Source organism: Schistocerca piceifrons, chromosome 5 (genome assembly GCF_021461385.2).
Source record: "Schistocerca piceifrons isolate TAMUIC-IGC-003096 chromosome 5, iqSchPice1.1, whole genome shotgun sequence".
In the NCBI taxonomy this organism is placed as follows: Eukaryota; Metazoa; Arthropoda; class Insecta; order Orthoptera; family Acrididae; genus Schistocerca; species Schistocerca piceifrons.
Window position 1 is genome coordinate 360165636 of NC_060142.1, and position 26032 is coordinate 360191667.

General features: G+C 40.7%; 1 protein-coding gene across 1 annotated transcript in view; it reads left to right on the top strand.

The window, feature by feature from the left end:
• LOC124798989 (dynein axonemal heavy chain 10) overlaps positions 1-26032 on the top strand; it is a 1080466-nt gene that overhangs the window by 878765 nt on the left and 175669 nt on the right. Inside the window, exon 48 of the mRNA XM_047262526.1 lies at positions 17854-17949. Coding sequence (XP_047118482.1) covers positions 17854-17949 — 96 coding nt within the window. The remainder of the gene's footprint in view (positions 1-17853; positions 17950-26032) is intronic.

The window sequence follows — 26032 nt, forward strand, 5'->3', positions numbered from 1 at the left end:
CCATGCGGAAAACCTATTTTAGCTTGGAAACACAGTGTAAAAAACTTGTGTAAAAACAGTATACATTATCTGTGAGAGCAATCTGTGATTTAAAGAGCATATTGCAGAGATTTTGCTGTAATGAAATACTGAAGCCACTTAAGGTATTACTCTACTCAATTGTTTGGTAGCCTCTGAACTCTTTCCATATCTGAACCTGAAGAAGACATTTCTCAGAAACCATCCATGTGCCACATTTTGTCTTCTTTTTTTATTAAATTTTGCTGTGTGTCCCACCAGTGTGCAATGACATGCTACAGAGCTTCATTCATTAATTTTTCATAAATTTAAGTACATGTGGTAGCTTAAATGTTTTATTATTTCTTGCAACATATTCTTTAACTTGGGTCCTTGTAAGTTCTATGGGGTTCAAATTCAGTGGTACAGCAGTAACCTAATGACCATGTGACACACAGAATGTGCTGTTTCATCAGTAATGCACTGACCTACAATGTACACTTCAACCTGTTTCAGTAATTCAAGATTAATCACACCCAACTTACAATGTCTTCCTTCCTCCAAGACTTTTGTGGCCTGTGCTCTGCCGTGACTCTATCATATGAAGCATTGTCCATAATTATAATAGTGCTGGGCTCTAATTCAGATATAATGTCTTTGATCTATTTTAGGGGCACTTGACCACTCATGTTTTCATGAGAATCTCCAGTCTTTTTTTATTCAAAAATCAATTCATCACCTTACAGAAAACCACTGTCGCTTCCTATATGTGCTATAATTAGCCTTCTTCTTTTTCCTCTTGGATTTATAACCCCTGTGATTTGTCTGCAGCAAAAACTTGTTGCTGATAGTCTCTCTTTTTGTCAGTCCACTCTTTTTTTGTGTCACATGTCTTGCATTAACACATATTTCATCAGGTAATAAAACTTCCGTTTCTCATGTCTGCACTGTTGAATGTCCCGGAGATAATGCCTTCTCTGCAGAGCAATAACCTCTCTACCAGTAATTATACTATTTTGTTTCCTACTTTTGAACTGAAAACCAATATTTTTATCACTTTAAAAATGTCATTATTTTAGAAGTAGGCAAGTCATTGTCATTATTTATCATTTGAAGTATTTTGTTTATTGTAGAAACTTCATTCCTGAAGAAAAATGCATACATCTTTGAGATCACACAGCATTTATAATGAAAAGTGAACCACTTAGCTGGCTGTTTGAGATGGAAAGGTGGCAGCTTGGGTAGTGGTACCACAGCTGGACAGAGAACAACAACTGGATGAGCTCTCATATAGTGGCTGTGGTGAAGAAGGAAATACCAGGAAAATGTTCAGCTGTGGCCCAACAAATTGGCAGAACTGTACATGACGTAGTAGATGTGACACAATCAAGCAGCATTATTCTGTGTCTGTCCATGATAGTTTGTTGAAAGGTGTCTTGCTGGTATGTGAACAAGTTGTATTCATTATCCAAGTCAATCAGAAGATTGGTTGGTGGTACACATTGTTTAGGTTCATGTGGGTCATTGGAGCCACCAGTAACTCTTCAGAAGAAAATGTCACTTTCATGATTAACCCAAGGCAAGGATTTTTGCTGCTGATGTGAAGCGCTGAACTGAAGACCATATAAGTCACTGTCTTTGATTTGCTTGTCTCCTGCACTTAGGTTGCAAGATGGCTTCATTGTTGTTCCAAGCGAGATGATTTAAAGAACTTGGAATATTCCATAGCCAGTATCGTCATTTGATGCACGTTCTCCAGTGCAGAGTAGCGATTGGTGGGGACACTCCAGGTTAAGTAATGGAGGTCATGAATAGCATGAATCCACACTTTATTACTAGCTGGAGATACATCGGAGAATGTCGCACACCACAATAGCTGAGAACAGATTGCTTCAAGGACCGTCCTGCAGTGCAGCCACAGTGTTGACCAAAGAGTTTCCTCATGCTGCATCATTCATTCACTCCTAGGTTGCCAGAAGTCCTTAATTTATTTATTTCCCTGACTGATATAAATTCATAATACTTTTTTCTTACAATAAATATACTTCGCTAGCAAATCCAGCAATTCTTTGGAATTGCTAAATATATATTGGAATTAGATCTATGTCCTAATCTCCTCTCCTCCAGGACTTTGAACCTTGCTCATTGGTATTGCAAACAAAATCATGATTGGAAACTGAAGGGACTTAAAATGAAAGGATAAATCATTTGAGATCCCTGTTATATGGCATATGACAGCTCTCCAGCTGCTGTATCTGTTTGGACAGTAGCTTCAGTGACTGTTAGTGCAGTTTTAATCTGTCAATGGATAATGTTACAGAGCTTTGGATGATTCAGACTCTGTAGCAGTTTTCTAATAGCTAGCCAATGAGGCATAAATACAACTATACTGTGTCCTGTAAAGTGAAGTGGGAGAAAGAAAACAAAACAGCACTCTGTTATGTATACAGTTTTTGCTTAAATTTATATATAAGGAGGTGTCTAATGGTTTACATGCCCTGCTGTTGTAGTTAAAAGAGGACAAGGAAATTGTATAATGCTACTTTCTAGTTTCTGTATAGTCTTGATATTTTACTTGCGCTTGCATTTCCCATTATAATTTAATCTAATCTGTTATTGATAAATTATTTCATGTTGTACAGGTATATTTAAATGCATCTTTCCTTTTGTGGAATTTATTGATAATTTTTAGATCTTCATAGCAGCATATTTTCTTAGGAGTCTTCTGTAATATCTTCTCACAAAATCCCTACTTTGGCACAGAAACATTTCTAGCTCAAGGAATGAATTCAAAAAGTAAAACTACTGAACGTATTTACTCAAGTCAGTTCAATTTCCCTTTAATACTTTCATAAATGGCTGTGGATTCATCAGCCTTACTCTCTTCCAGCGCATTTTTCACTTTTTCTTCTTCTTCCAAAAGGCTAAGTTTTACCTCTCTTTAGAAGTCCTCTTCATCTCCATGTATGAAGAAGATCCCACCTCACTGATCGTGTTATTTAAATAGGGTGTTCTTGGTGTCCCCCTTGTTTCCTTCCCAACAGTCTTGTTTTTGAAATATGATGAATGTGCTCCTCTTTAAAAGACTCTGACAGAAAATTGGAGAACCAGCTGTCTCAATCCTCAGACTGCCTTCCTCATCAAAACATTTGGCATGCAAACATACTCACACTCTTTTAACACTGAACATTCTAAATCCTTTTACACAGTCTCTCTTTGTAGTGAAGATTTCATACTCAGTATTTCCATCTCACTTCCACTGTCTACATATTTCTCTCTCCCTTTGTCTCCTTTTTCTTCCACTAACATTTTCTCCTTCCTGTCTCTCCTACTGTCACTCTCTTCAAGCTGTTCTCTCACTTTGCATAGTCACTCTTGGCTTGCCATTGTCTTTGTCCCATTCTTTTTCTCACTCATTGCCACTGTCTCTTTCTTTCTCTCATACAGTCTGTTATTTTTCTCTTCAACCACCATTATCTCCTCTCCACACAAGCCCTTGTGGATGGTTTGCTTGGGGTTTTAACCCCTAGACAAGAAAACCTTAACACTTGGATGTAGCAGATGGGGGAAATTGGGCAGATTTTATTCATCTTGAAGTTTGCCAAGATGGGTCCAGCCCCCCTCCACTGCCACTCCCCTCCCCCCACCCAGGCACCACCAAGCCTATGTATGGTCTCTACTCATCCCTCCCTTTCATGTCCACCGTCTCCTCTCTCTTTTACTCCCACTATCTCCATCCATCTCTCTTTCTGTTTTGCTGTCACTTTCTCTCTGCCACTATCACTGTCCACTCTTTTTCTCTCCCATGGCACTATTTTCTCCCTCTTCAGTTGTCACTGTCTCTCTGCTGCTCTCTTTCCGCACCAAAAAGTGCGGATATATTCACATACCAAAATGTTTGATGAGGAAGGCAAATTGAGTATTGAGGCAGCTGGGTCCTTCACTTTTCTGTCAGAATCTTTTAAAAAGGAACATATTCACTGTTTTTGTGCTCTGACAGGGACGTTTATCAACTGCTTTCTTTCTTTTCCACATTACAGCAGGGCTTGCTGCTTCTATAAAACAAACCCTATATATCAGCAAAATTTTGGCAGTTTATTTACATATTTCAGCACATTTACATACTTCAGCACATATAAACAGCTAATAAGTATGCATAACATAAAGTTAACAAAAAATGTCTCCCATCCAATGCATGTTCACTCTCCAGTACTTTACATAAAAATGCACAACATTTTTAGGCTTCACCCACAGTATAATACCAAAAAATGTGGTGTTTTATTTGCAAATACAAATAATTTGGTATGACAAAACAGTTTCTTTGTAAGGCACTTGTGGCAACAGGTGGCACCATTGAATAATTTCCAGATAAAGACAGTCTGTGTAAGCATGAAGTGCCCATTATCTGGAAACAGAGTGTTATAGTTATTGGTGAAAAAACTACGACGAAAACCACAGTTTGGAGACCTCAGCACCTTGTGATGACCTCAGAGCAGTTGTCATGTATCCTCACTATGTCAATTAAAACTACATTTACGTCTCAGACAGGATATTATGTGCATATTTTATATGCATAAGTAACAGACAGTGTTATTGAGAAAAGTTTCAATAATCCCTGAGAACATCGTCTTAAGAACATACAATAAAAATCTGAGTGATTTGCCATGAACAAAAATTATAGTAGTGGCCATCTCCACAATTGGTACTTTTGGTGCCAGAAAATGGCATTTCTAGATAAATGTACAGTTCAGTGCTGAATGGTTGATTGTTTAGATAGTTATGGACACTGCTTTTTAATATTTTGTTCATTATTAGGGTACTGTCAACCATCTGGACCTCAGTAACAGATAATAATATTGAAAAATAATTGAAGTTTCCTGAGAACATCATCTTAAGACTATATGGGAAAAATTTCAAAAATTTACCATGTACAGCAGTTATAGAAGTGGCCATCCCCACAATTCATACTTTGGGTTTTTTCAGGAACTACACATGAACAAATGATGCTTTTATAAGCCATCTAAGGTCCAACCTAGATAACACCTAATGCAAAAGAACCAACCAGTTTGCTCAATTTGCCTGAGCGGGTGGAAGTGTCTGGTGTTTAAATTTTGACCTGTATTGTAGGAAAGCTGCAATATGCCTGTTTTCACAATAGGTATACAAATGGTCACTATCCTAAGAGTTGTCCAAAACACTTGATCCCTTATCTATGTGATCAACAGAACCCAAGACATGACCCCTTGAAAACTCTCATTTTTGTGTGTGGCTTTTTGGAACATACTGGTACTGTGCATTATCATGCACGGATCTATAAATATAGAGGGAAACTTCCATACACTAGACTGTTAGATTGTGCTGAAAGCAGGGAATGTTCCTGAAATTAAAGAAGGTCCAAAAATAGCATCAATGTACAAGAAGCTGGAAAAATTGTTTGTAATTATTGCTGAACTATTTTTTACTTGATAGTTGTTACAGGTAGAGAGCATATCAAGATTAATGCTCGGACAATAGTTTCAGGTATCTGATCTTGTCCTTAAGTATTTATCAAAAGGACTTTATTTATATTAACACTGGTCATGGAAGAGCATGCAGTCTAAAACTATCACGAGCATGAAGGTGGTTTGAAAAGATCTTGGAATCACCATGAGAGGTCAGCACTAGCACAACAAGGTGTTCACGTGATATTCATTGGACTGTTGCCTGTAAACACATGCCACATCAGTGCTGTTGGAAGAGAGTTGTGGCGGTGACATAGCTCTGTTGTTGTTCCCGTGAAGTGATTTGCGAATATGGAAAAAATCAAGATTCGAGCAGTGATTGAGTACTTCATAAAGAAAGGTATGAAAGCAAAGGACATTCACTTTGATTTCCAGAATACAGTGGAGGACTCTGCTCCTTCATATTCAACTGTTGCCAAGTGGACAATTGAAATTAAATTTGGTTGGAGAGCTTAGATGATGATCCACGCAATAGTTGGCCAAGAACGTGTCACTACTCCAAAAATCATTGAAAAGGTGCACAAAATGGTCGTGGAGGATCGCCGATTGAAAGTGCGTGAAATTGCTCGTGCTTGCCAGATGTCATCTGAAAGGGTATATCACATTTTAACTGAAGAATTATAAATGAAAAAAGTGCGTGAAATTGCTCATGCTTTCCAGATGTCATCTGAAAGGGTATATCACATTTTAACTGAAGAATTAGAAATGAAAAAATTATCTGCAAGATGGATGCTGCGACTCTTGATGTGCGCCCACACACATGTGCCTTAGCCATGGCAGAATTACACAAACTATGGTATGAATTGTTGCCATACCCACCTTATTCAAGTGATATGGCTCCATCAGACTTCCATCTCTTTCCAAAACTAAAAATTTTTCGTGGTGGACGAAGATTCACTTCAACAAAGAATCAATAGTCTGAGTTGACAACTATTTTTCAGGCCTGGAGGAAACTCATTTTCCAGATGGGATCAAGGCACTGGAACATCATTGGACCAAGTGCATTAATCTACAAGGATACTATATTGAAAAATAATAACTTTTCAGTGATGTAAGTACTTGTTTTCTGTTCTGTTCCAAGAACTTTTCAAACCACACTCATAATGGAGTACTAGATCATGGAAGCTATTTTAAATATCTTTTTTGTAATGCTTCTTATTGAAAAGCTAGTGATATGCAAAACAAAGTCAAGAAGTTTAGCATTACACATGAAATACTTACATACACCATAAAAGTGATTCATGGGAAATTTTATAACAGGATTGCATTCCTGGCATTACTGTGTGGAAGTATTCCCATACCGCATGACAAGGAATGTTCCAATAATGGAGTGGAGATGGAGCATAGCCAGTATACATTATTCACAAAGAGCAATGTATCAACGTGTCTGCATTGTTATCATTGCTCAGAATGCACTAGTGACTTTGTATCACTCACAGATAGTCCTCTGTTCTCTGGTGATAGATATGTGTCACTATCAATACCTCCTACAGAGCCGTGCCCCCTTCACATGTTTCATAGAACAGAAGGGGACAATGTGGACCATGTCATCATCTAGCTGGACTGGCATGCACAGGTGTGCATGACCAGCTATGTCTTGGCTGGCTGCAATGCAGGACACAGTTAGACCATTTCTTGTATTAATGCCATGTGTTGTGCTGGTGCTGTACAGTTAGTAGGGAAGCAGTTGACATGGGAGGTAACTAGTGTGAATGTACAGGGACTCTAGTGGTGTGGCTGGGGATGAAGGGAGCTGGGACAGTGTGGAGTTGCCTTCTCAGCAATACCTGCCCCAACCTGTGGTGGGGGTGTAAGCAGCAATTGTGGCAGGACCCTTGGGCTGGTGAGAATGAGAACACCATCTGTTGAAAGGTAGGACAATATGGAGGCATAGCCAACGATGTTGGGTGGGATGTATGAGTGGTTGAGCCACTGGATGCGTGCAATGTCCATGTCACTGTATCTTTATTGAGGGCGGCAAGGCACAGGTCATTATCAACGAGTTTGATGGTAATATCTTCTGGGTTGAAGTCTCCGAGGTTGAGCCTAATGTTAATGAGGTGTACTGTATTGGGGCTGGCCGCCCATGCATTCTGTAGTGGCTGGTTATCACCTTTGCTGTTCATGGGGGTCGAGACATCTACTCCCAGAGAACCCACACTGGTTTCATGCAGTTAATTGAATCATTCATTGGTGTGTCATAATCAGAATGTCAAGCACATGTATGCCTCTCTCAAGAACTTTGAAAGGTCCTATGTATGGCGGCTGTACTGCTGGCTGGAGTGTTTCATTCCATAGCATGATACATTCACAGTAGGAGTATGTGAGAGCAGTTCATGTAAGAAGACCTTAGACACCAAATGTGGAGCTGGGGATGGCACATGAATATGTCTAATGTGGTCCTTTACCTGTTTAACCAGTGCAGGTAGGGCCATTTGCTCAGGGTCATGCATGGCTAGAATAAAATCAGTGGGTAGCATCAGTGATTCACCATATAGTATCTCAGTGAAGGATACTTGCAGGGCCTCCTTGGAGGCAGTTCAGATGCCAAGTAATACCCATGGTAATGCCTTAGTCCACAACCTGCTGTGTCACATAAGGACAGCTTTGAGAGTTCTGTACCACCTCTCAAAAACCTCATTACTCTGGAGGAGGTTGACTGTAGTGCAGTTGCATTTGATTTTATAGAATTTTACATAGTGTGCTGAACAGTGCCAACTTGAACTGACAGCCTTGGTCTGTCTTTATTGTGTCTGGCATGCTGAAACAACTTATGCATATTTCAACAAAAGTGCAAGCAGTGGACACTGCTGTGATGCCTTTGAGGGGCATTGCTTCTGCCCACTGGGACACTGTCTGTTATTGGTAGTAGATCCTTGACTTCCTCTTATTCTGGGAGAGGACCAATTAAATCAGTGTGTACATAGTGGAAAGGAGCTTTTAGAATTTCATAGTGATCTAATTGTGGTTGTTCATGTCTTCTGACTTTACTGTGTTGGTATGCTATGCATGCCTGTGCCAGGTGCAGCAGTCTCACTTGATGCTGGGCCATTTGAAGCATTCTGTAATGAGGCAGACTGTATGAGTCTGATGCCTGGGTGAAACATGCTGTGGATTTTGTCAAAAATTGTGTGACACACTGTTTGTGGTACCAACTGGTAGATCCTGTTAAGAGACATGTCACAGAGGATTGGCGATTCAGCCCCCAGAACGGTGCATAGTTCGATTCATAAGCCAGCACCCTTGATTATGTATCAGTTATGTGTATGTATGTATTAAACCGCAGATCTAGAAACAACGGAGAGGCTTTGTTCCGCCGAAGCCCTCAGCAGTTCACAACCCCACAACAGACCACAGCAGTCCACCCACCCCACTGCCGCCCCACACTGAAACCAGGGTTATTATGTAGTTCTACCCCCAGTGGAATAACCTGGAAATGTCTCATACCAGACACGCGTAACGCCAAATGTTTGCATGGTAGAATAATTATGGTGTATGCATAAGTGGGAATGGTGTTTGCGCAGCAATCACCAAAACAGTGTAACTGAGGCGGAATAAGGGTAACCAGACCACATTCACTAAGGTAGATGGAAAACTGTGTGAAAAACCATCCAAAGGCTGGATGGCACACCAGACCTGGACACTAATCCACAGGGCGGATTTGTGCCAGTGACCAGCAAGCCTTCCCACTCAGGAAATCAGTTATATAATGCTTGTGATATGATGCTGGTCAGTGACTAGCTTTTTGTAGCTGAACTGGAGGGAGATGACACTAACTCACAATAAGTACTCAGTGATGGGAATGTCAGAATAGTTTACTAGCCAATAAGGTCCAGGTGTCAGTAGTGTCAGGGACTGATGTTCTCCAGTGGGTGCTGTACTGCATCAACATGATCTGTGAACCTCCCAATGTCTTCATGGAAGTATCTCACCCATTTGTAAACAGTGAGAAATTCTCAGTCAAAGGCCAATCATTTTGGCTGAGAGAATGTAAGTTTTGTGAGAAGAATGGAAAGGGCTGTGCCTCCATGGCCACTTACTGTAGCAGTATGGTGCTAGTCATGTTGTTGCTTGTTTCAGTAGTGACTGAGGTGTGCTTCTGGAATGAGGTGGACCAATTTGATTGCATGTACAAGGAAATCCATAGTGAGTCTGAATGTGTCCTTCATCTCTGCAGTCCTCTCAGTCTTCCCTCTCCCTTGCTTGTTAGATTCTGCCAATGTGTTGGTGAGGGGTACTTGTAAAGCCACTGCTTTCAGCAAGCAGGGCCAAGAAAAAATTAAAATTCCTGAGAATTGATGGAGCTCATGATAATTCTGGGAGAGAGGAAGCTGGTCGAGGGTCAGTCTTGTCCCACGGCACTAAATATGTGCCTGTGGAAGATAACTTCTCCTTTTTGTAATTGAGATTTGTCATTGTTGATCACCACACCCCTGTCTTTTAAGACCGTGAGAACTTGTTCAAGGTGTCAGTTGTGGTCTTCGAGTATAACCAAAAAATGGAGAATGTCATCCAAATAGGCATAACAGAAATTGAACTGGAAAAGTATCATGTCAATGAAGCACTGCCATGTCTGAGTTGCATTCCTCAATCTGCACAGCATTAAAAGATATTCAGAGAAACCAAACAGTGTGATAATTGCACTTTTTACAATAACATCTTTGTGTGTGGGGATTTGTAGTTAAGTTTTCCTACACTCGGTCACACTGAATATATTGCACCTGCTAGTGAATGAATGAAATATTATACAGGTGATCTATATGATTAATGGAAAATCTCATATGAGATGTGAAACAAACACTAACAAAGAGATAGAGGGACTGGCCAGTACTTACCTCAGCTCAGTACAGCGGATAGATACATATAAAACACATTTTATTTTTTATTTATTTATTTATTTATTTTTTTTTTTTTTTACATGCCGATGTAAAAGGCTGTGCAGTGCAGGCATGTCAGTTGATAAATTACATGTGTAGTTTCACACGTGGCCCTGCCTTGAATTGTGTATGTTTTACCAGTAGCGGGGCTGGAGTAGGTGGTTGTGGAGGGGTTGCATGGGGCAGGTTTTGCAGCGGTGTCAGTTACAGGAGTAGGATGTTACGGAGGTTAGGGGGGCGACGAAAGGCAACTCTGGGTGGTGTGAGGAGAATTTTGTCAAGGGATGATCTCATTTCAGGGGTTTACTTGAGAAAGTCATATCCCTGGCGGAGTAATTTGTTGATGTTTTCGAGGCCAGGATAATATTGGGTGACAAGGGGGATGCTTCTGTGTGGTCTGGGGGTAGGAACATTGTTGTTGGATGGCGAGGAATGTATTGCTCGGGAAATCTGTTTGTGGACAAGGTCTGCAGGATAGTTGCGGGAGAGGAAAGCATTGGTTGGGTTATTTGTGTAATTGTTGAGGGATTCGTCACTGGAGCAGATACATTTGCCACGAATACCTAGGATGTAGGGAAGGGAGCGTTTGATGTGGAAAGGATGGCAGCTATCAAAGTGAAGGTACTGTTGTTTGTTTGTGGGTTTTGTATGGACAGAGGTGTGGATGTGAGCTTCAACAAGATGAAGGTCAACATCCAGGAAGGTGGCTTGGGTTTTGCAGAAGGACCAGGTGAAATTCAGATTCAAAAAGGAGTTGAGGTTATGGAGGAAATTAAGGAATGTTTCTTCACCATGAGTCCAGACCACAAAGATGTCATCTATAAACCTATACCAGGCCAGGGGAAGCAGCTGTTGGGTCTTCAGGAAAGCCTCCTCCATGCGGCCCATGAAGAGGTTGGCATAGGACGGAGCCATCCTGGTTCCCATGGCCGTTCCCCTGATTTGTTTGTAGCTCTGGCCTTCAAAAGTGAAGTAATTATGGGTGAGGATGAAGTTGGTAAGAGTGATAAGGAACGAGGTTTTTGGAAGATCTTCGGGTGGGCGTTGGGAGAGGTAGTGCTCAAGGGCAGAGAGACCATGGGTATGTGGGATGTTTGTGTAAAGGGATGTAGCATCTATGGTGACAAGAAAGGTTTCAGGTGGAAGAGGAGTGGGAATGGATTTGAGGTGTTCTAGGAAGTGGTTTGTGTCTTTGATGTAGGATGGGAGTCTGCGGGTGATAGGTTGGAGGTGCTGGTCTACCAGAGCTGAGATACGTTCGGTTGGGGCTTTGAAGCCTGCTACAATGGGACGGCCAGGATGGTTCTCTTTGCGGATTTTGGGTAATAGGTAGAAGGTAGGGGTATGTGGCTCAGGTGGAGTGAGTAAGTCTATGGAAGCCGTTGTGAGGCCTTGTGAGGGACCTTGGATTTTTAGGATTCTTTGCAGCTGAGTCTGGATGGAGGGAATGGGATCCTGGGTAACAGCTTTGTAGGTTGAGGTGTTGGAGAGTTGACGCAGTCCTTCTGCCACATACTCCACACGGTCAAGTACGACAGTTGTGGAGCCTTTATCCGCAGGGAGGATGACAATAGAGCGGTCTATTTTCAGCTCCTTAATGGCACGGGATTCAGCTAGGGTGATGTTGGGGGTTGTCGGGATGTTGTTCAAGAAGGACTGGGAGGCAACACTGGATGTGAGGAATTCCTGAAATGTCTGCAAGGGATGGTTTTGGGGGAGGGGAGGAGGATCCCTTTGAGAAGGCAGTCGGAACTGTTCTAGACAGGGTTCAACACTGGGTCTAGTATTTGGGGGCTGTGTTTGGGTAGTGAAGTGATATTTCCAGTTGAGGTTCCGGGTGAATGAGAGGAGATCTTTAACCAGGGCAGTGTGGTTGAATTTAGGCGTGAGGCTAAAGGTTAAGCCTTTTGATAGAACAGATGTCTCTGGAGGAGAGAGGGATCTGGATGAGAGGTTTAGGACTGAATTGGGACTGGTGATATGTGGCATTTGACTGTGGTTACAGTTGAGATTTGGTCTGTGTGGGGTATGTGCTGGTATGGGAAGATTGAGTAGGGTGGCTAGGCTAGGTTTGTTGGCTATGAGGGGGGTTTGTTGAAGGTTCTGTTGTGGTTGGTGTTTGTGAGGGATAGGGAGAGGGACCCCACTTCTAAGGTGTTGCACTACCACTGTGGATAGTTTTTTCAGGTGGTGTGTGGCATGGAACTCAAGTTTGCAGCTGGCTTCTCGAAAACATCAACAAATTACTCCACCAGGGATACGACTTTCTCAAGTCAACACCTGAAATGAGATCATCCCTTGACAAAATTCTCCCCACACCACCCAGAGTTGCCTTTCGTCGCCCCCCTAACCTCTGTAACATCCTTGTTAAACCCTACAATATTCCCAGACTACCTTCTCCACCCAGCGGTTCCTACCCCTGTAACCGACCCCGCTGCAAAACCTGCCCCATGCATCCCCCCACAACCACCTACTCCAGCCCCGCTACTGGTAAAACATAAACAATTCAAGGCAGGGCCACGTGTGAAACTACACATATCATTTATCAACTGACATGCCTGCACTGCACAGCCTTTTACATCGGCATGTAAATAAAAAAAAAAATTGTGTTTTATGAGTATCTATCGGCTGTACTGAGCTGAGGTAAGTACTGGCCAGCCCCTCTATCTCTTTGTTAGTATTTGTTTCACATCTCATATGAGATTTTCCATTAATCATTTAGATCACCTATATGGTCCACATCCTTCATTGTTTTGTCCCTTTTGTTAGCTATCACTTACGTCTGTCATCTTAACACTTTCTCTTCTTCAGTGTTTTATATTTACATAAATAAATATTTTCGTCACCAACTGTGCTTATTTCATCTTCCTCCTATTATCTTGTTCCGTTTATAGTCCTGTGCTCTTTTTTATTTATTGATTCATTTATTCAACATTCCATAGTTTTAACGTTCGTTATCCGCTGTTTTCCAGCCAACAATCACTGCCAACAATCTCTTCCACACCTACCAGTATCATCCATTTCCGTCGATTTCTTGTTGCTGCCGATATTTTTGTGCCATTGGCTATCTTTCTCTGCCACAAGAAAAATTTTTTGGGACATTTCTGCGCCACCCACGAACTTTTTTGCGCCACACGCGATCTTTTTTGCGGCACGCGCGATCTTTTTTGCGGCACGCGCGATCTTTTTTGCGGCACGCGCTATCTTTCTTGCGGCACGCGCGATCTCTTTTGCAGCACGCGCGATCTTTTTTTCGCCACTCGCTATCTCTGTTTTTAAGCAACGTGTGTTCTTTTCCCCTGATCTGGACATACTTGCTTGGTCTGGTCAACTTTTTCCGTATTTTTCCTATTTAGTGGTCTTCCTTTGGTATTGAACGTTACCAACACAATTTCTTTCTTTCTCGTCCTTCCCTCCGCGTTTTATTCCTTCTTATGATTACTATTTCAACTTTAGTTATTTAATTTCCCTACCCACCAGTTACCCACTATGTACCCTAATCCTATACCACATTATGTACATTCATTCCGGAAACATGCATTCACCGTAGCCAAACTGCACTCCCACATACTTCTCCTCTGGTCGTGCTTAACCTTTGGAATTACCCCTAAAGGGCTTACCTTAAAAGTTCCCATCTCCGGGTGCAATTCCTCCTTCCACCAGTCTCTCCTGGACTTCCAGAACCTTCAATCCTTAGCCCTTACCCAACTTGTCCTGAATCTCTACACTACTTCATGTAACCACCACTCCCAACAGCTCCTATCTCTCTTCAAAGTCCTCCACCTCTCAAACCCTTGCTTGGAGAACACACTCAGGAACATCATCCTAGAAGCCAGCTGCAAACTTGAGTTCCATGCCACACACCACCTGAAAAAACTATCCACAGTGCTAGTGCAACACCTAAGAAGTGGGGTCCCTCTCCCTATCCCTCACAAACACCAACCACAACAGAACCTTCAACAAACCCCCCTCATAGCCAACAAACCTAGCCTAGCCACCCTACTCAATCTCCCCATCCCAGCACATACCCCACACAGACCAAATCTCAACTATAACCACAGTCAAATGCCACATATCACCAGTCCCAATTCAGTCCTAAACCTCTCATTCAGATCCCTCTCTCCTCCAGAGACATCTGTTCTATCAAAAGGCTTAACCTTTAGCCTCACGCCTAAATTCAACCACACTGCCCTGGTTAAAGATCTCCTCTCATTCACCCGGAACCTCAACTGGAAATATCACTTCACTACCCAAACACAGCCCCCAAATACTAGACCCAGTGTTGAACCCTGTCTAGAACAGTTCCGACTGCCTTCTCAAAGGGATCCTCCTCCCCTCCCCCAAAACCATCCCTTGCAGACATTTCAGGAATTCCTCACATCCAGTGTTGCCTCCCAGTCCTTCTTGAAGAACATCCCGACAACCCCCAACATCACCCCAGCTGAATCCCGTGCCATTAAGGAGCTGAAAATAGACCGCTCTATTGTCATCCTCCCTGCGGATAAAGGCTCCACAACTGTCGTACTTGACCGTGTGGAGTATGTGGCAGAAGGACTGCGTCAACTCTCCAACACCTCAACCTACAAAGCTGTTACCCAGGATCCCATTCCCTCCATCCAGACTCAGCTGCAAAAAATCCTAAAAATCCAAGGTCCCTCACAAGGCCTCACAATGGTTTCCATAGACTTACTCACTCCACCTGAGCCACATACCCCTACCTTCTACCTATTACCCAAAATCCGCAAAGAGAACCATCCTGGCCGTCCCATTGTAGCAGGCTTCAAAGCCCCAACCGAACGTATCTCAGCTCTGGTAGACCAGCACCTCCAACCTATCACCCGCAGACTCCCATCCTACATCAAAGACACAAACCACTTCCTAGAACACCTCAAATCCATTCCCACTCCTCTTCCACCTGAAACCTTTCTTGTCACCATAGATGCTACATCCCTTTACACAAACATCCAACATACCCATGGTCTCTCTGCCCTTGAGCACTACCTCTCCCAACGCCCACCCGAAGATCTTCCAAAAACCTCGTTCCTTATCACTCTTACCAACTTCATCCTCACCCATAATTACTTCACTTTTGAAGGCCAGAGCTACAAACAAATCAGGGGAACGGCCATGGGAACCAGGATGGCTCCGTCCTATGCCAACCTCTTCATGGGCCGCATGGAGGAGGCTTTCCTGAAGACCCAACAGCTGCTTCCCCTGGCCTGGTATAGGTTTATAGATGACATCTTTGTGGTCTGGACTCATGGTGAAGAAACATTCCTTAATTTCCTCCATAACCTCAACTCCTTTTTGAATCTGAATTTCACCTGGTCCTTCTGCAAAACCCAAGCCACCTTCCTGGATGTTGACCTTCATCTTGTTGAAGCTCACATCCACACCTCTGTCCATACAAAACCCACAAACAAACAACAGTACCTTCACTTTGATAGCTGCCATCCTTTCCACATCAAACGCTCCCTTCCCTACATCCTAGGTATTCGTGGCAAATGTATCTGCTCCAGTGACGAATCCCTCAACAATTACACAAATAACCCAACCAATGCTTTCCTCTCTCGCAACTATCCTGCAGACCTTGTCCACAAACAGATTTCCCGAGCAATACATTCCTCGCCATCCAACAACAATGTTCCTACCCCCAGACCACACAGAAGCATCCCCCTTGTCACCCAATATTATCCTGGCCTTGAAAACATCAACAAATTACTCCGCCAGGGATATGACTTTCTCAAGTAAACCCCTGAAATGAGATCATCCCTTGACAAAATTCTCCCCACACCACCCAGAGTTGCCTTTCGTTGCCCCCCTAACCTCCGTAACATCCTTGTTAAACCCTACAATATTCCCAGACTACCTTCTCCACCCAGCGGTTCCTACCCCTGTAACTGACCCCGCTGCAAAACCTGCCCCATGCATCCCCCCACAACCACCTACTCCAGCCCCGCTACTGGTAAAACATACACAATTCAAGGCAGGGCCACGTGTGAAACTACACATGTAATTTATCAAGTGACATGCCTGCACTGCACAGCCTTTTACATCGGCATGTAAAAAAAAAAAAAAAAAAAAAAAAAGAATAGTGTATTATTGTATCTATCGGCTGTACTGAGCTGAGGTAAGTACTGGCCAGCCCCTCTATCTCTTTGTTAGTAAATATTATACAGGGCATATCAAAAAGAATCATCCAATTTCAAAAAATCATAACTGTTATGTTATTTGAGATAGGTGCATGAACAATGTAGTGTTGGAAAGAGCAAACTCTCGAGTATTATATGTTTCCCACTAAGTAGCAGCAGTGTGCACCCACTTCAGTTCTAGTACAAATGGTGTCAAGACAACAGAAAGTGTTTTATGTTCTATGTTTTGCACAATGCGGGTCTGTAACAACTGTTCAGCATGACTTTTGTGCTATGTATGGTGTGGATCCTACGGCATAGAGCATTAGACAGTGACATGAACAACTCTGAGAAACAGGTTGTTTGTGTAAAGGCAAATCGTGGGGACATCCCCAGCTGTCTGACACAGACGTCAAATGCATCTGCCATAGTTTCACAAGTAGTCCACAGAAATCCACTCACAATACATTTTCAGTGGTGTAAGTACTTTTTTTCTATTCCATTCCAAGAACTTTTCAAACCACTCTTGTAGTAATAATCATGGCTCTTCAGTTGTCATAGTATACAGTTGACTGTGTAGGTATGTACAAAGCAGGCAAATGTCTGGTCACATTACATGTTTTGGATATCACAGTTGACTCATGAAGCATATCACAGTTTGAAATAATTTCCACTTGCTAATTTTGTTGAAACTGTTCCGAATTTGTTGTAGATTCCTATTTGAAGTGCAGCAACACATTGTTTGCTGACATTGTTGTAGCACCATTGCAGTTGTATTGGTCAGCAACACTTCACTCATAGCAATGGTAAACTCATATTTATCATAGCTCAGTGGTCCACACAATGACTGCAGTGTCGATACACTTCATGCACATCAATCCCAGATGTGATGTTCCATGGAGCTGGCAGATCTATATTCACAACAGAAGATGGCAGCTTTGTTAATGCACAATAAAACTATGCATATAAAAAGTTACTTAATGCATTTCACAGTTGACACTGAGTCACCACTATGGAAGTATTTCCTTGCAGGGTGACAGGGAATATCTGAATAATGGAGTCATGGTGGTGAAAGCGAATATACTTTATTCAGAAAGTGCAATTCATCAACACGTCTACATCATACCATGACTCAGAACACACTGCTGTTGTTGACTCACCCACAGGTGACTCTGCTCTCTGGCCAGCAATGCATGTCATTATTGACATCCTACAGAAGTGAGGCACGGGTTTTGAGTAAGAAACATGACAAACATATTCTGATGTCTCCCCCTTTAAGAGAAATATTGTCATGTATGACATAAAAGCTGATTACAACAATTATTTTTTTCTTAATTTATTCTTAAGGGCTGGGAAGACATCGTGAAGCTATCTACATCATTTCCAGAAGCGTTTGCAACTCTTCCAGATGACATTGAGAGTAATGTGGAAACATGGAAGGAGGTATGTATATCATCATCATACGTATATCATCATCATCTTATCACTGAGAAGCACATTGAATTTTGAATATTTTCATATAGATGCTAGTTTTGTGTACTGAGTTTGGACAATGTATTCATTCACTCACTCATCATCTTCCATAGATTCCATTGTGAAGGAGAATCTTAGGAGCTATGAAATGAGTCATTGTAGTCAATAACTAACTGTAGAACCTGTTATAAACTATTTTAGAACCCATTTCTAAACTCCTATAAATTATTTTTAACTTGACATCTTTGAGGTGTCATGTATTCTGCCAGGTTTCAGCATCGTTTTTTTAAGTTGATAAAATTATCAGAAAAGACACTGCTTTGAATGAAAAAACTGCTGCTTACCTCATGTATGTTTGTCATAGAACAATACTTGTCTGCATGCTACTGGAACAGAGGCATGTTTCCAGTGAGCTTATCATGCTGCTAACTGGACTCTTCAATTCTGGAATCTTGATTCTGGAATCTAATTTGTAGGATGACTGTATTAAGAAATGTTTTCAAGTTTCTGTTGAATTTGAAAGCATTCACAGTTTGTTATTTTATGTTAGACGTATGTTTATTAAAGCCCTTTACAGTAGACTACAGAACCTGTGTTGACACTGCTAATTTTGAATGGCATTTTTTTCTTTTCTTTCCACGTCTTACACATCTTTGCTAGTTCAGAGGTTTTTTTGGCCTATAGTAAGAAGTTTAGCTATGCATTACTTTAATTATGTTGTAATATGAAGTTCTTTTCACACTTCCAGATGAAAAAAGTGCAGCAGCACCAGAGACTGTGTTTAGTGCTACCAGAGTATAATACTAAGGGATTGTAGTGTTAGTGATTCATGTGTCACCATCATTGGTGATGTCTGTACACCCTCTGTTTTGACTCTGCAGACAGTAACAGTGCTGAGTTTAGAAGTGAACAGTGTTTACAACATTCATTCCAGGGTACAACTGTGTCCCACTCATGAATACATATTCCTGTTGAACAGCTTCAATCAGTTCACACTGACTGCCCCCCACAGCCATACACCAGATTATGGTCCTTCTCATAGAGATGCATTGTGTGAGTGGCAGTGGCCAATTGAACATCATCCAGGGATAAAATACAGGCACATGTTGCACCTGCTATGTCATCAGTGACCATTGGGAACCATCTGCTTGCAACAGGATTATGATTATGCATGCCTCTAGCCAGGCTACTACTGACACCACAACAACTACCCTGGTGTTATGAAAGACTTGAGTGGAGAGTGGAAAGGTGCTCTGCTGTCTTCAGTGGTGAGAGCAGGTACTGTCTGTATGTAAGTGATGGACATACATATGTATGGTGTAGATACAGTGAACTGCCTATTTCAGAGTGCATTCGCCCATATCACACAAGTGCCATCCCAGGCTTCTTGGTGTCGGGAGAGGGGTGGGTAGTGGCATCAGTTACAATTCACGGTGACATTTGTTGTTTCTGCAAAGTAAAGTAACCAGTGGCTGCTACATTGCAAAGCCTGTTGTCTACACACTACTGCCATTTTTTCAACAAGAAGATGATGTGCTTTTCCAGCAGGACAGTGCATGTCCACAAATGGCTGTTGTGTCTCCATGTGCTCTTTGCAGCGTACAACAACTGCGCTGACCACCAAGATCATCATATCTCTCACTGGTTGATCACATATGGGACATGATGAAGTAGGAACATACTCTTTCTCCATGACCTGTAAAAACGATGGCCGAACTGCAACAAAAAGTGCAAGATGATTGGGACAATCTGTAGCAGGATCCCATTCAACACTTTTATGATAATTTGCTTGTGAGAATATACACCTGCATTACCACCAGGGGGAGGTACACTGCATATTGATGTTACTGTTTGGGCACATTTTACTATAACATATGTTCACCTCGTCTTTGTAAAAAACAATCATCCTCTAGTTGTTTTTCTTTAAATAAATTTAGATTCATAATTTCCTGCTGTCATTGTTTCAAATATTAGTAGTTCTCTATACCATTTTGCTAAACATCATCTCTCTTTCTTTTTAATTCGGTAGCTATTGCTTATATCTTTTATGCTTCTTTTGCAGTGTCCTGAAAGCCATGAGTAACCTTACTTGCTTCTGTAGATAGCATTGAAAAATTCTGAAATCTGTTTGACCATTTCTTTAAACTTTTCACAGGATTTTTTAAAAATTTATTTTCATTTAGGGTTTTGCTTACTAATATATGATGTGATCATTACATTAACTTGGGTTGTGAAATGAGTGATTCCAAATACAGAATCATTGAATGTCACTTCATTATGTTTCCAGTTTATATTTTCAGAAAAATTCACAGTCAAAATTTGATATTTAATTCTGTTCAGAGCTGGTTTCATTATGAACCCACATTGAGTTCTAGATGAAGAGACATAGTCTAAATGGAAATTATTTTTCTGCCATGTGTTTTAGTTGTATTAATTACAGTTCAACAAAAAAAGACAACATGAAAATTAATTTTATTAAGGAGTAAATGTATTGGAAAGTGAATGTAGAATACAACGAAGTTTGAAAATGCCCATGTTAGATGTTCAGTATTTTACTTCACACATTATTCTCACTGCTTGTTGTTACTGAATCAAAAGCTTTTTTACTCTAACTTCAGTATATAGGTTGAAATTACATTTGACTGTAGTTATGGCTCAGAAACTTTTTCATGTACAGTGATCATTACTTGTGATGCTCCATGCTGCAGAGTTATCTCTTCCGTAGGAAGCCTGGAAATTTTCAGAGCAATTTTAAGTTTGAAAGTCATTCATTTGTGTCATCATTCAACACAACTGCCCTTTTCTTTCAAAATAACTAGGCAAATACAGAGGTAACCAAAGCTTCATTGATATTTTAAACTCATATAAATACTGTTTGTTTGTTTATTTAAAACCTGCTCCAGTACACACTATTTGCAACACTACACGAATGTATTTTGTGTATGTGTGTGTGTTTGTGTGTGTGTGTGTGTGTGTGTGTGTGTGTGTGTGTGTGTGTAGTGTAATATTAGTGTTGTATGATGATGCTGATGAGAGAAGGAAAAGGGTGATACACAGCACTGACACACAGCCTACTTCTTGCAAGTAGGATCAAGGGGGGCCACCAAGCTTGACATTCCCATCAACCATCACTTCATGAGACACTGTGGAGAGGTTTGCTATTTAAACCAGGACATTGGTGCCAATTCTGGCAATACTGTCAGTGCGAATTTTTTCCACCACGAGGATTTGAACCAGCTTACTACCAGGTTGAGCATCACCACACAAGCATGCATTAGCAACCTTGGTCACAGAGATGGGTTCATATAAATACTGTATTTTTATTGAAACATCTATACAGAGATTGGTGCGAGCCAGATCTAGGATGAATGAAGTGGACCTGTCCAGTTTACCCACCGCATGTTTTGTTGAAAAAGAGGTGTGGAGACAAACATTTTCAGTTGAATCAGTTCCCTTCCAGACTATGCCTCTACTTCATAATGGCTTCTCTAAGATTTGGAGTGTTTGAATGTATCACGTACTGCTGAATGTATATCCACATTCTGGAAAATAACAGGGAATGATGCCCTTGCCATCAAAAATGATAGTCATCCTTACTTTGTAAACATCTTAGGCCTTGTCCATGGACTGGTTATTCATTTCCACACCATAAAGATATGTCATCCTAGCTTGACAGTTAGTTGCCATGTTATGCTTCTTTCTTTTTAAAGTATAATGAATCCAGAGTTAATGATTTTTCATATTGCTTTGTAAAAGGCACATTATTGTTGCAGATTTAGGTATAAAATGCTTTGATGCAGTTCTCCATGTTAGTCTAGCCCGTGCAAGTTTTTTTTTATTTACATAACTGGTGCAACGAACAACCACTTGAACTTGTTTTCTTATCTCACCCAGTTCTCTTCATTTGCAAATCAACTTTTCCTTGGCACCCCATTACATGTCCTATCAACCTCTCCCCTTCTTTTTACCACACAAGTTGTCAGTCAGTGCTCACAATATTAAGTGTACTCACTGACCCTCTATGCCAACAAGCTGGCAAATATGAATGCTGAATCTCTTCTTTTAGTCATGTTTTGCTGTAAATTTATTTTTCTCCCAATTTTGATTCAGTACTTCTTCATTAGTCCTCTGATCTATTCAAGAAGAGTAAACTATATGTAGCCACCTAGTGTCTTGCTCTACCTTCTCTCATCATTAAACAATATGAAAATAACAACACACTATACACTGAAATGTCCCTCACAGTTCCCAGCTGAAATTCATGGTTGCTATCACACAGGATTTAATGTTACAATATTCACCATATAGTGGAGATGCAGAGAATGTTGTTACATTCCATCCTGGATTTCCCATTGTTTGAAGATTTAATGTTAGCCCCAAAAACTCCAAATTTTTGATAATTTCCATAAACCAAGGCAAATGCTGTGATGGTTCCTTTGAAAGAACATGGACTTTTCCTTCCCTATCCTTCCCTTGTACTCTGTCTCTAGTGCCTTTGTTGTCAATGGAATTTTAAACACCAATGTTCCTTCCTTCCTTCTTCCAAATGTATGAGTGCTTTCGGAATGAAGTTTACTTAACTTGATCTTCATGATGTTGAAGAAGCATTGCTAATTTCTTCAGTATCACATTCCATTCTTTACAGATATAGCGCCAATAGGATCTACTCTATTTTGATATAAAAAAGCTGGTCATATAATTCAGTTGTAGCTAACCATTTATTTCACTGGTAGATTGACTCCTATATACTGTAACATCACATTGTGCAGTGAAAGTTACTATTGCCTATTAAACAGGAGTAGTTTACAAAATGTCTGCTCAATACAATGTCTGAAAACCAAAAGCCAGTAAGCTTGTCAGTGTCTTAAGTGGTTGACACATCCCAGATACCAATTTAGTAGTTTTCTCTTACATATGCAGACAATATATTCATGATAAAAACTGATGAGTTGTTAATGATTTTCCTCGACAAGTTCTGTATTTTTGTAGTGGAGATTGTTTATCAAAATACAATTTAATGGACTATTCATTATACCATGAGAAGTTGAAAATGTGCAACAATTTATAGTGTTTAAATAAACAGTGCTGGTAATGTGATCTAGGTAGTTGTCTTCAAGACATGTTCAGCAAGAGTACCGTTTAAAGTATGTTTTCATCTGGATGTGTTTTTTTGAGAGTTGTGTATTACAATAATTGTATAAAAATGTAAACAGAATTCTAGTGGTAACAACAATATAAATCAGGTGTGTTTTGAAATTGTGAACCATGACACTGTTAAAATATGTTATATTTCAATGAAAACTCAATTCAGCATGCTTGGCAAATTGTGAAGTGCATTCTCAATGCTCTGTCTCTTAACTTTCCAGATGACCTGTAAGTTCTTAAAAAGGTAATTATTTTTTGCAATAAGCAAATCTGCAAGTTACGAATTTTGTATATTTTTACATTTTGTTAATATCCTGTGATAAATTAATTGCTTTTTAGTGAAATTTGCTGGTAGATTAAAACTGTATGCCAGACCAAGACTCAAACTTGGGACCTTTGCCTTTTCGTGGGCAAGTGCTCTGCCATCTGAGCTACCCAGGCATGGCTCATGCCCCTTCCTCACAGCTTTACTTTTGCTAGTACCTCATCCCCTACCTTCCAAACTTCACAAAAGCCCTCGTGCAGACCTTGCAAAACTAGCACTCCTGGAAGAAAGCATATTGCAGAAACATGGCTTAGCCACAGCCTGGGGATGTTTCCAGAAAGAGATTTTCACTCTGCAGCAGAATGAGTGCTTATATGAAACTTCTTGGCAGATTAAAACTGTGTGCCAGACTGAGACTTGAACTCAAGACCTTTGCCTTCTGCGGGCGAATGTTCTACCACCTTAGCTATCCAGGCACGACTCAAGCCCCATTCTCACAGCTTTACTTTTGCCAGGAAGATAAGAGATGAGGTACTGGCAAAAGTGAAGCTGTGAGGACAGGGTGTGTAACATTGTAAAGGTATAGACGTCACAGATAGCATATTGAAGTTCGTTATTTCTATTATGTGCTGAAACAGTGTGTGGAAACTTCAAGTGATGAGACGGACACCCAGTAGCAAGTAACTCAGCATTTGACCACAGACCACATTACTTACTGGAATGGTCAATATCATGCTTAAACCAACATAACACATATCCACTACCTCAACAGGTATACTTAAGGCAGAACTCTTATACACTGAATAGGAAACTACCATTGTGTGTGAGAGAAGAAAACCCTTTCCAAATATGCAGGTGAACAAACTCCCCCCCCCCCCCCCCCCCCCCCTCCCCCGAGCCCCCAGCCAACAGTGTAAGTGACTTATTCTAGTTGCTTGGAATCCATAACCAGCAACTTTGTTTAAAATGACATTTCTATATTATTTGCTTTTATTTTTTTCTTGGGTTTTTTATTATTGTTAATTTCTGTGTTGAATGTGTTGCTCAGAATGTGACAGTATCCCTTAATTTCTTTTTCTGTTTAAATAAATCCTTAAAGACAAAGTGCCATTTTACAAGCCTCTTGATAGTCAGAGGATTATTCACCAAGTTATGAGACCTGTTACATATGTTTAATAAAAGTGATGTCATTTTATAAAAATGTGATCTCTGATTCGTCTGGCCTGAACAACAAATTGACATAAGAAAATGAAATCAAACACTGATTCCCGCTTTTGCTGGAAGAAATTTTGGAAACTGAAAATGCTGATTATAAATCACATTAGAGTGCACACAAAGTAACTTGGCCCTTACTCACACAAACAGCATTGTAGGGGAGAGGACAACAGTAGTACAAGTGGAGGTGTAGTTCAACATTTGACAGTTACTCACAAGCATAAATTGTTAGCTACAGCTAGCAGGTCTTCAAATGATCATGTTAACAAGTGTTGTCAGCATGACCAATAATTCAACAAGCCAACAATTTATTGTTAAAAACACTGTGGGGTCCTGGTTTTTCTGACATTGCAACAGAAGGAGCAATTTATTATCGTTTGACTTGTAAACTTTTTTTTCTTTCTCTTATTGCCTTGTTAAAATTAGCACGTTTGCCAAAGCAAAAGAAGGTTTACACAATTTCACCACTCCAACATGCTAAGGCAGCTGAGCAACAGAATTCTGAAGTAGTCTTTTATGAAACAAGCAACTGACGACAAGTCAGATCAATAGGTCCACCTTCACAGTTGAGTGATCAGCATGTCTGGCTACTATGTGGAGAGCCCGGGTTTGATTCCCTGTACTCCCAGGGATTTTTCTGTGGCAGTGTGCATAGAATAATGTAATACACTCAGCCTAGTGATACCAACTGAGTAGCTACTTGATTGAAAAGTAGCGACTCCAAGGTCAAGAAAGCTAACATTGAGTGGGATGACACCATTGGCAGAGGATGATAACAGTAGGTGGTCAGTACTGATTTGCCATTTGAGCCAGAGTGTAGAGCTTTTGACTTGACTTTTGACAGATCAGTAGCTTATGAAAAGCTCATGCTTGGTATAAAAATAAATCTGTCATTTCTACACTTAAGTTGTTGCAAACTCATACTCATGTTCATTCCACCTGGTATTGATTGGCATTAAAATAACCACATTATTTCACAGAAAAAAATTATAGCTACTGATATATTTCAGTAGATAAAAAAGTTTTGCATGTTAATTGTATGGCAAAATACTCTCCACTTTGTATGCCGTCATTTGCCAAAAACTTGTTTTGGTATCTGAAACTGTTTTTGAGATGTGAGAGATGTTATGATTATTTCATTTTCACTATATCTTTTTCACATGGGAACTGAAGTGAGTGCACTATGTACGGTCCATTTTCTTCAGGCTGGAGACTGATATAGATCCTATCTCATTAAAGAAAAATTCACCAAGTCTGCTTCATTTCAGACACAGCAATACATGATCTAACATGCACTAAACCCACTCATAAAGAGCCCTATTTTTCACTGCACGCTTCCTTAATGTTGAAATATCACAATAACCATGGTCATTAACAAAATTATAGGCAGTTTATGATGAATCATTTGAGAATGATTGCAGAGCAGAT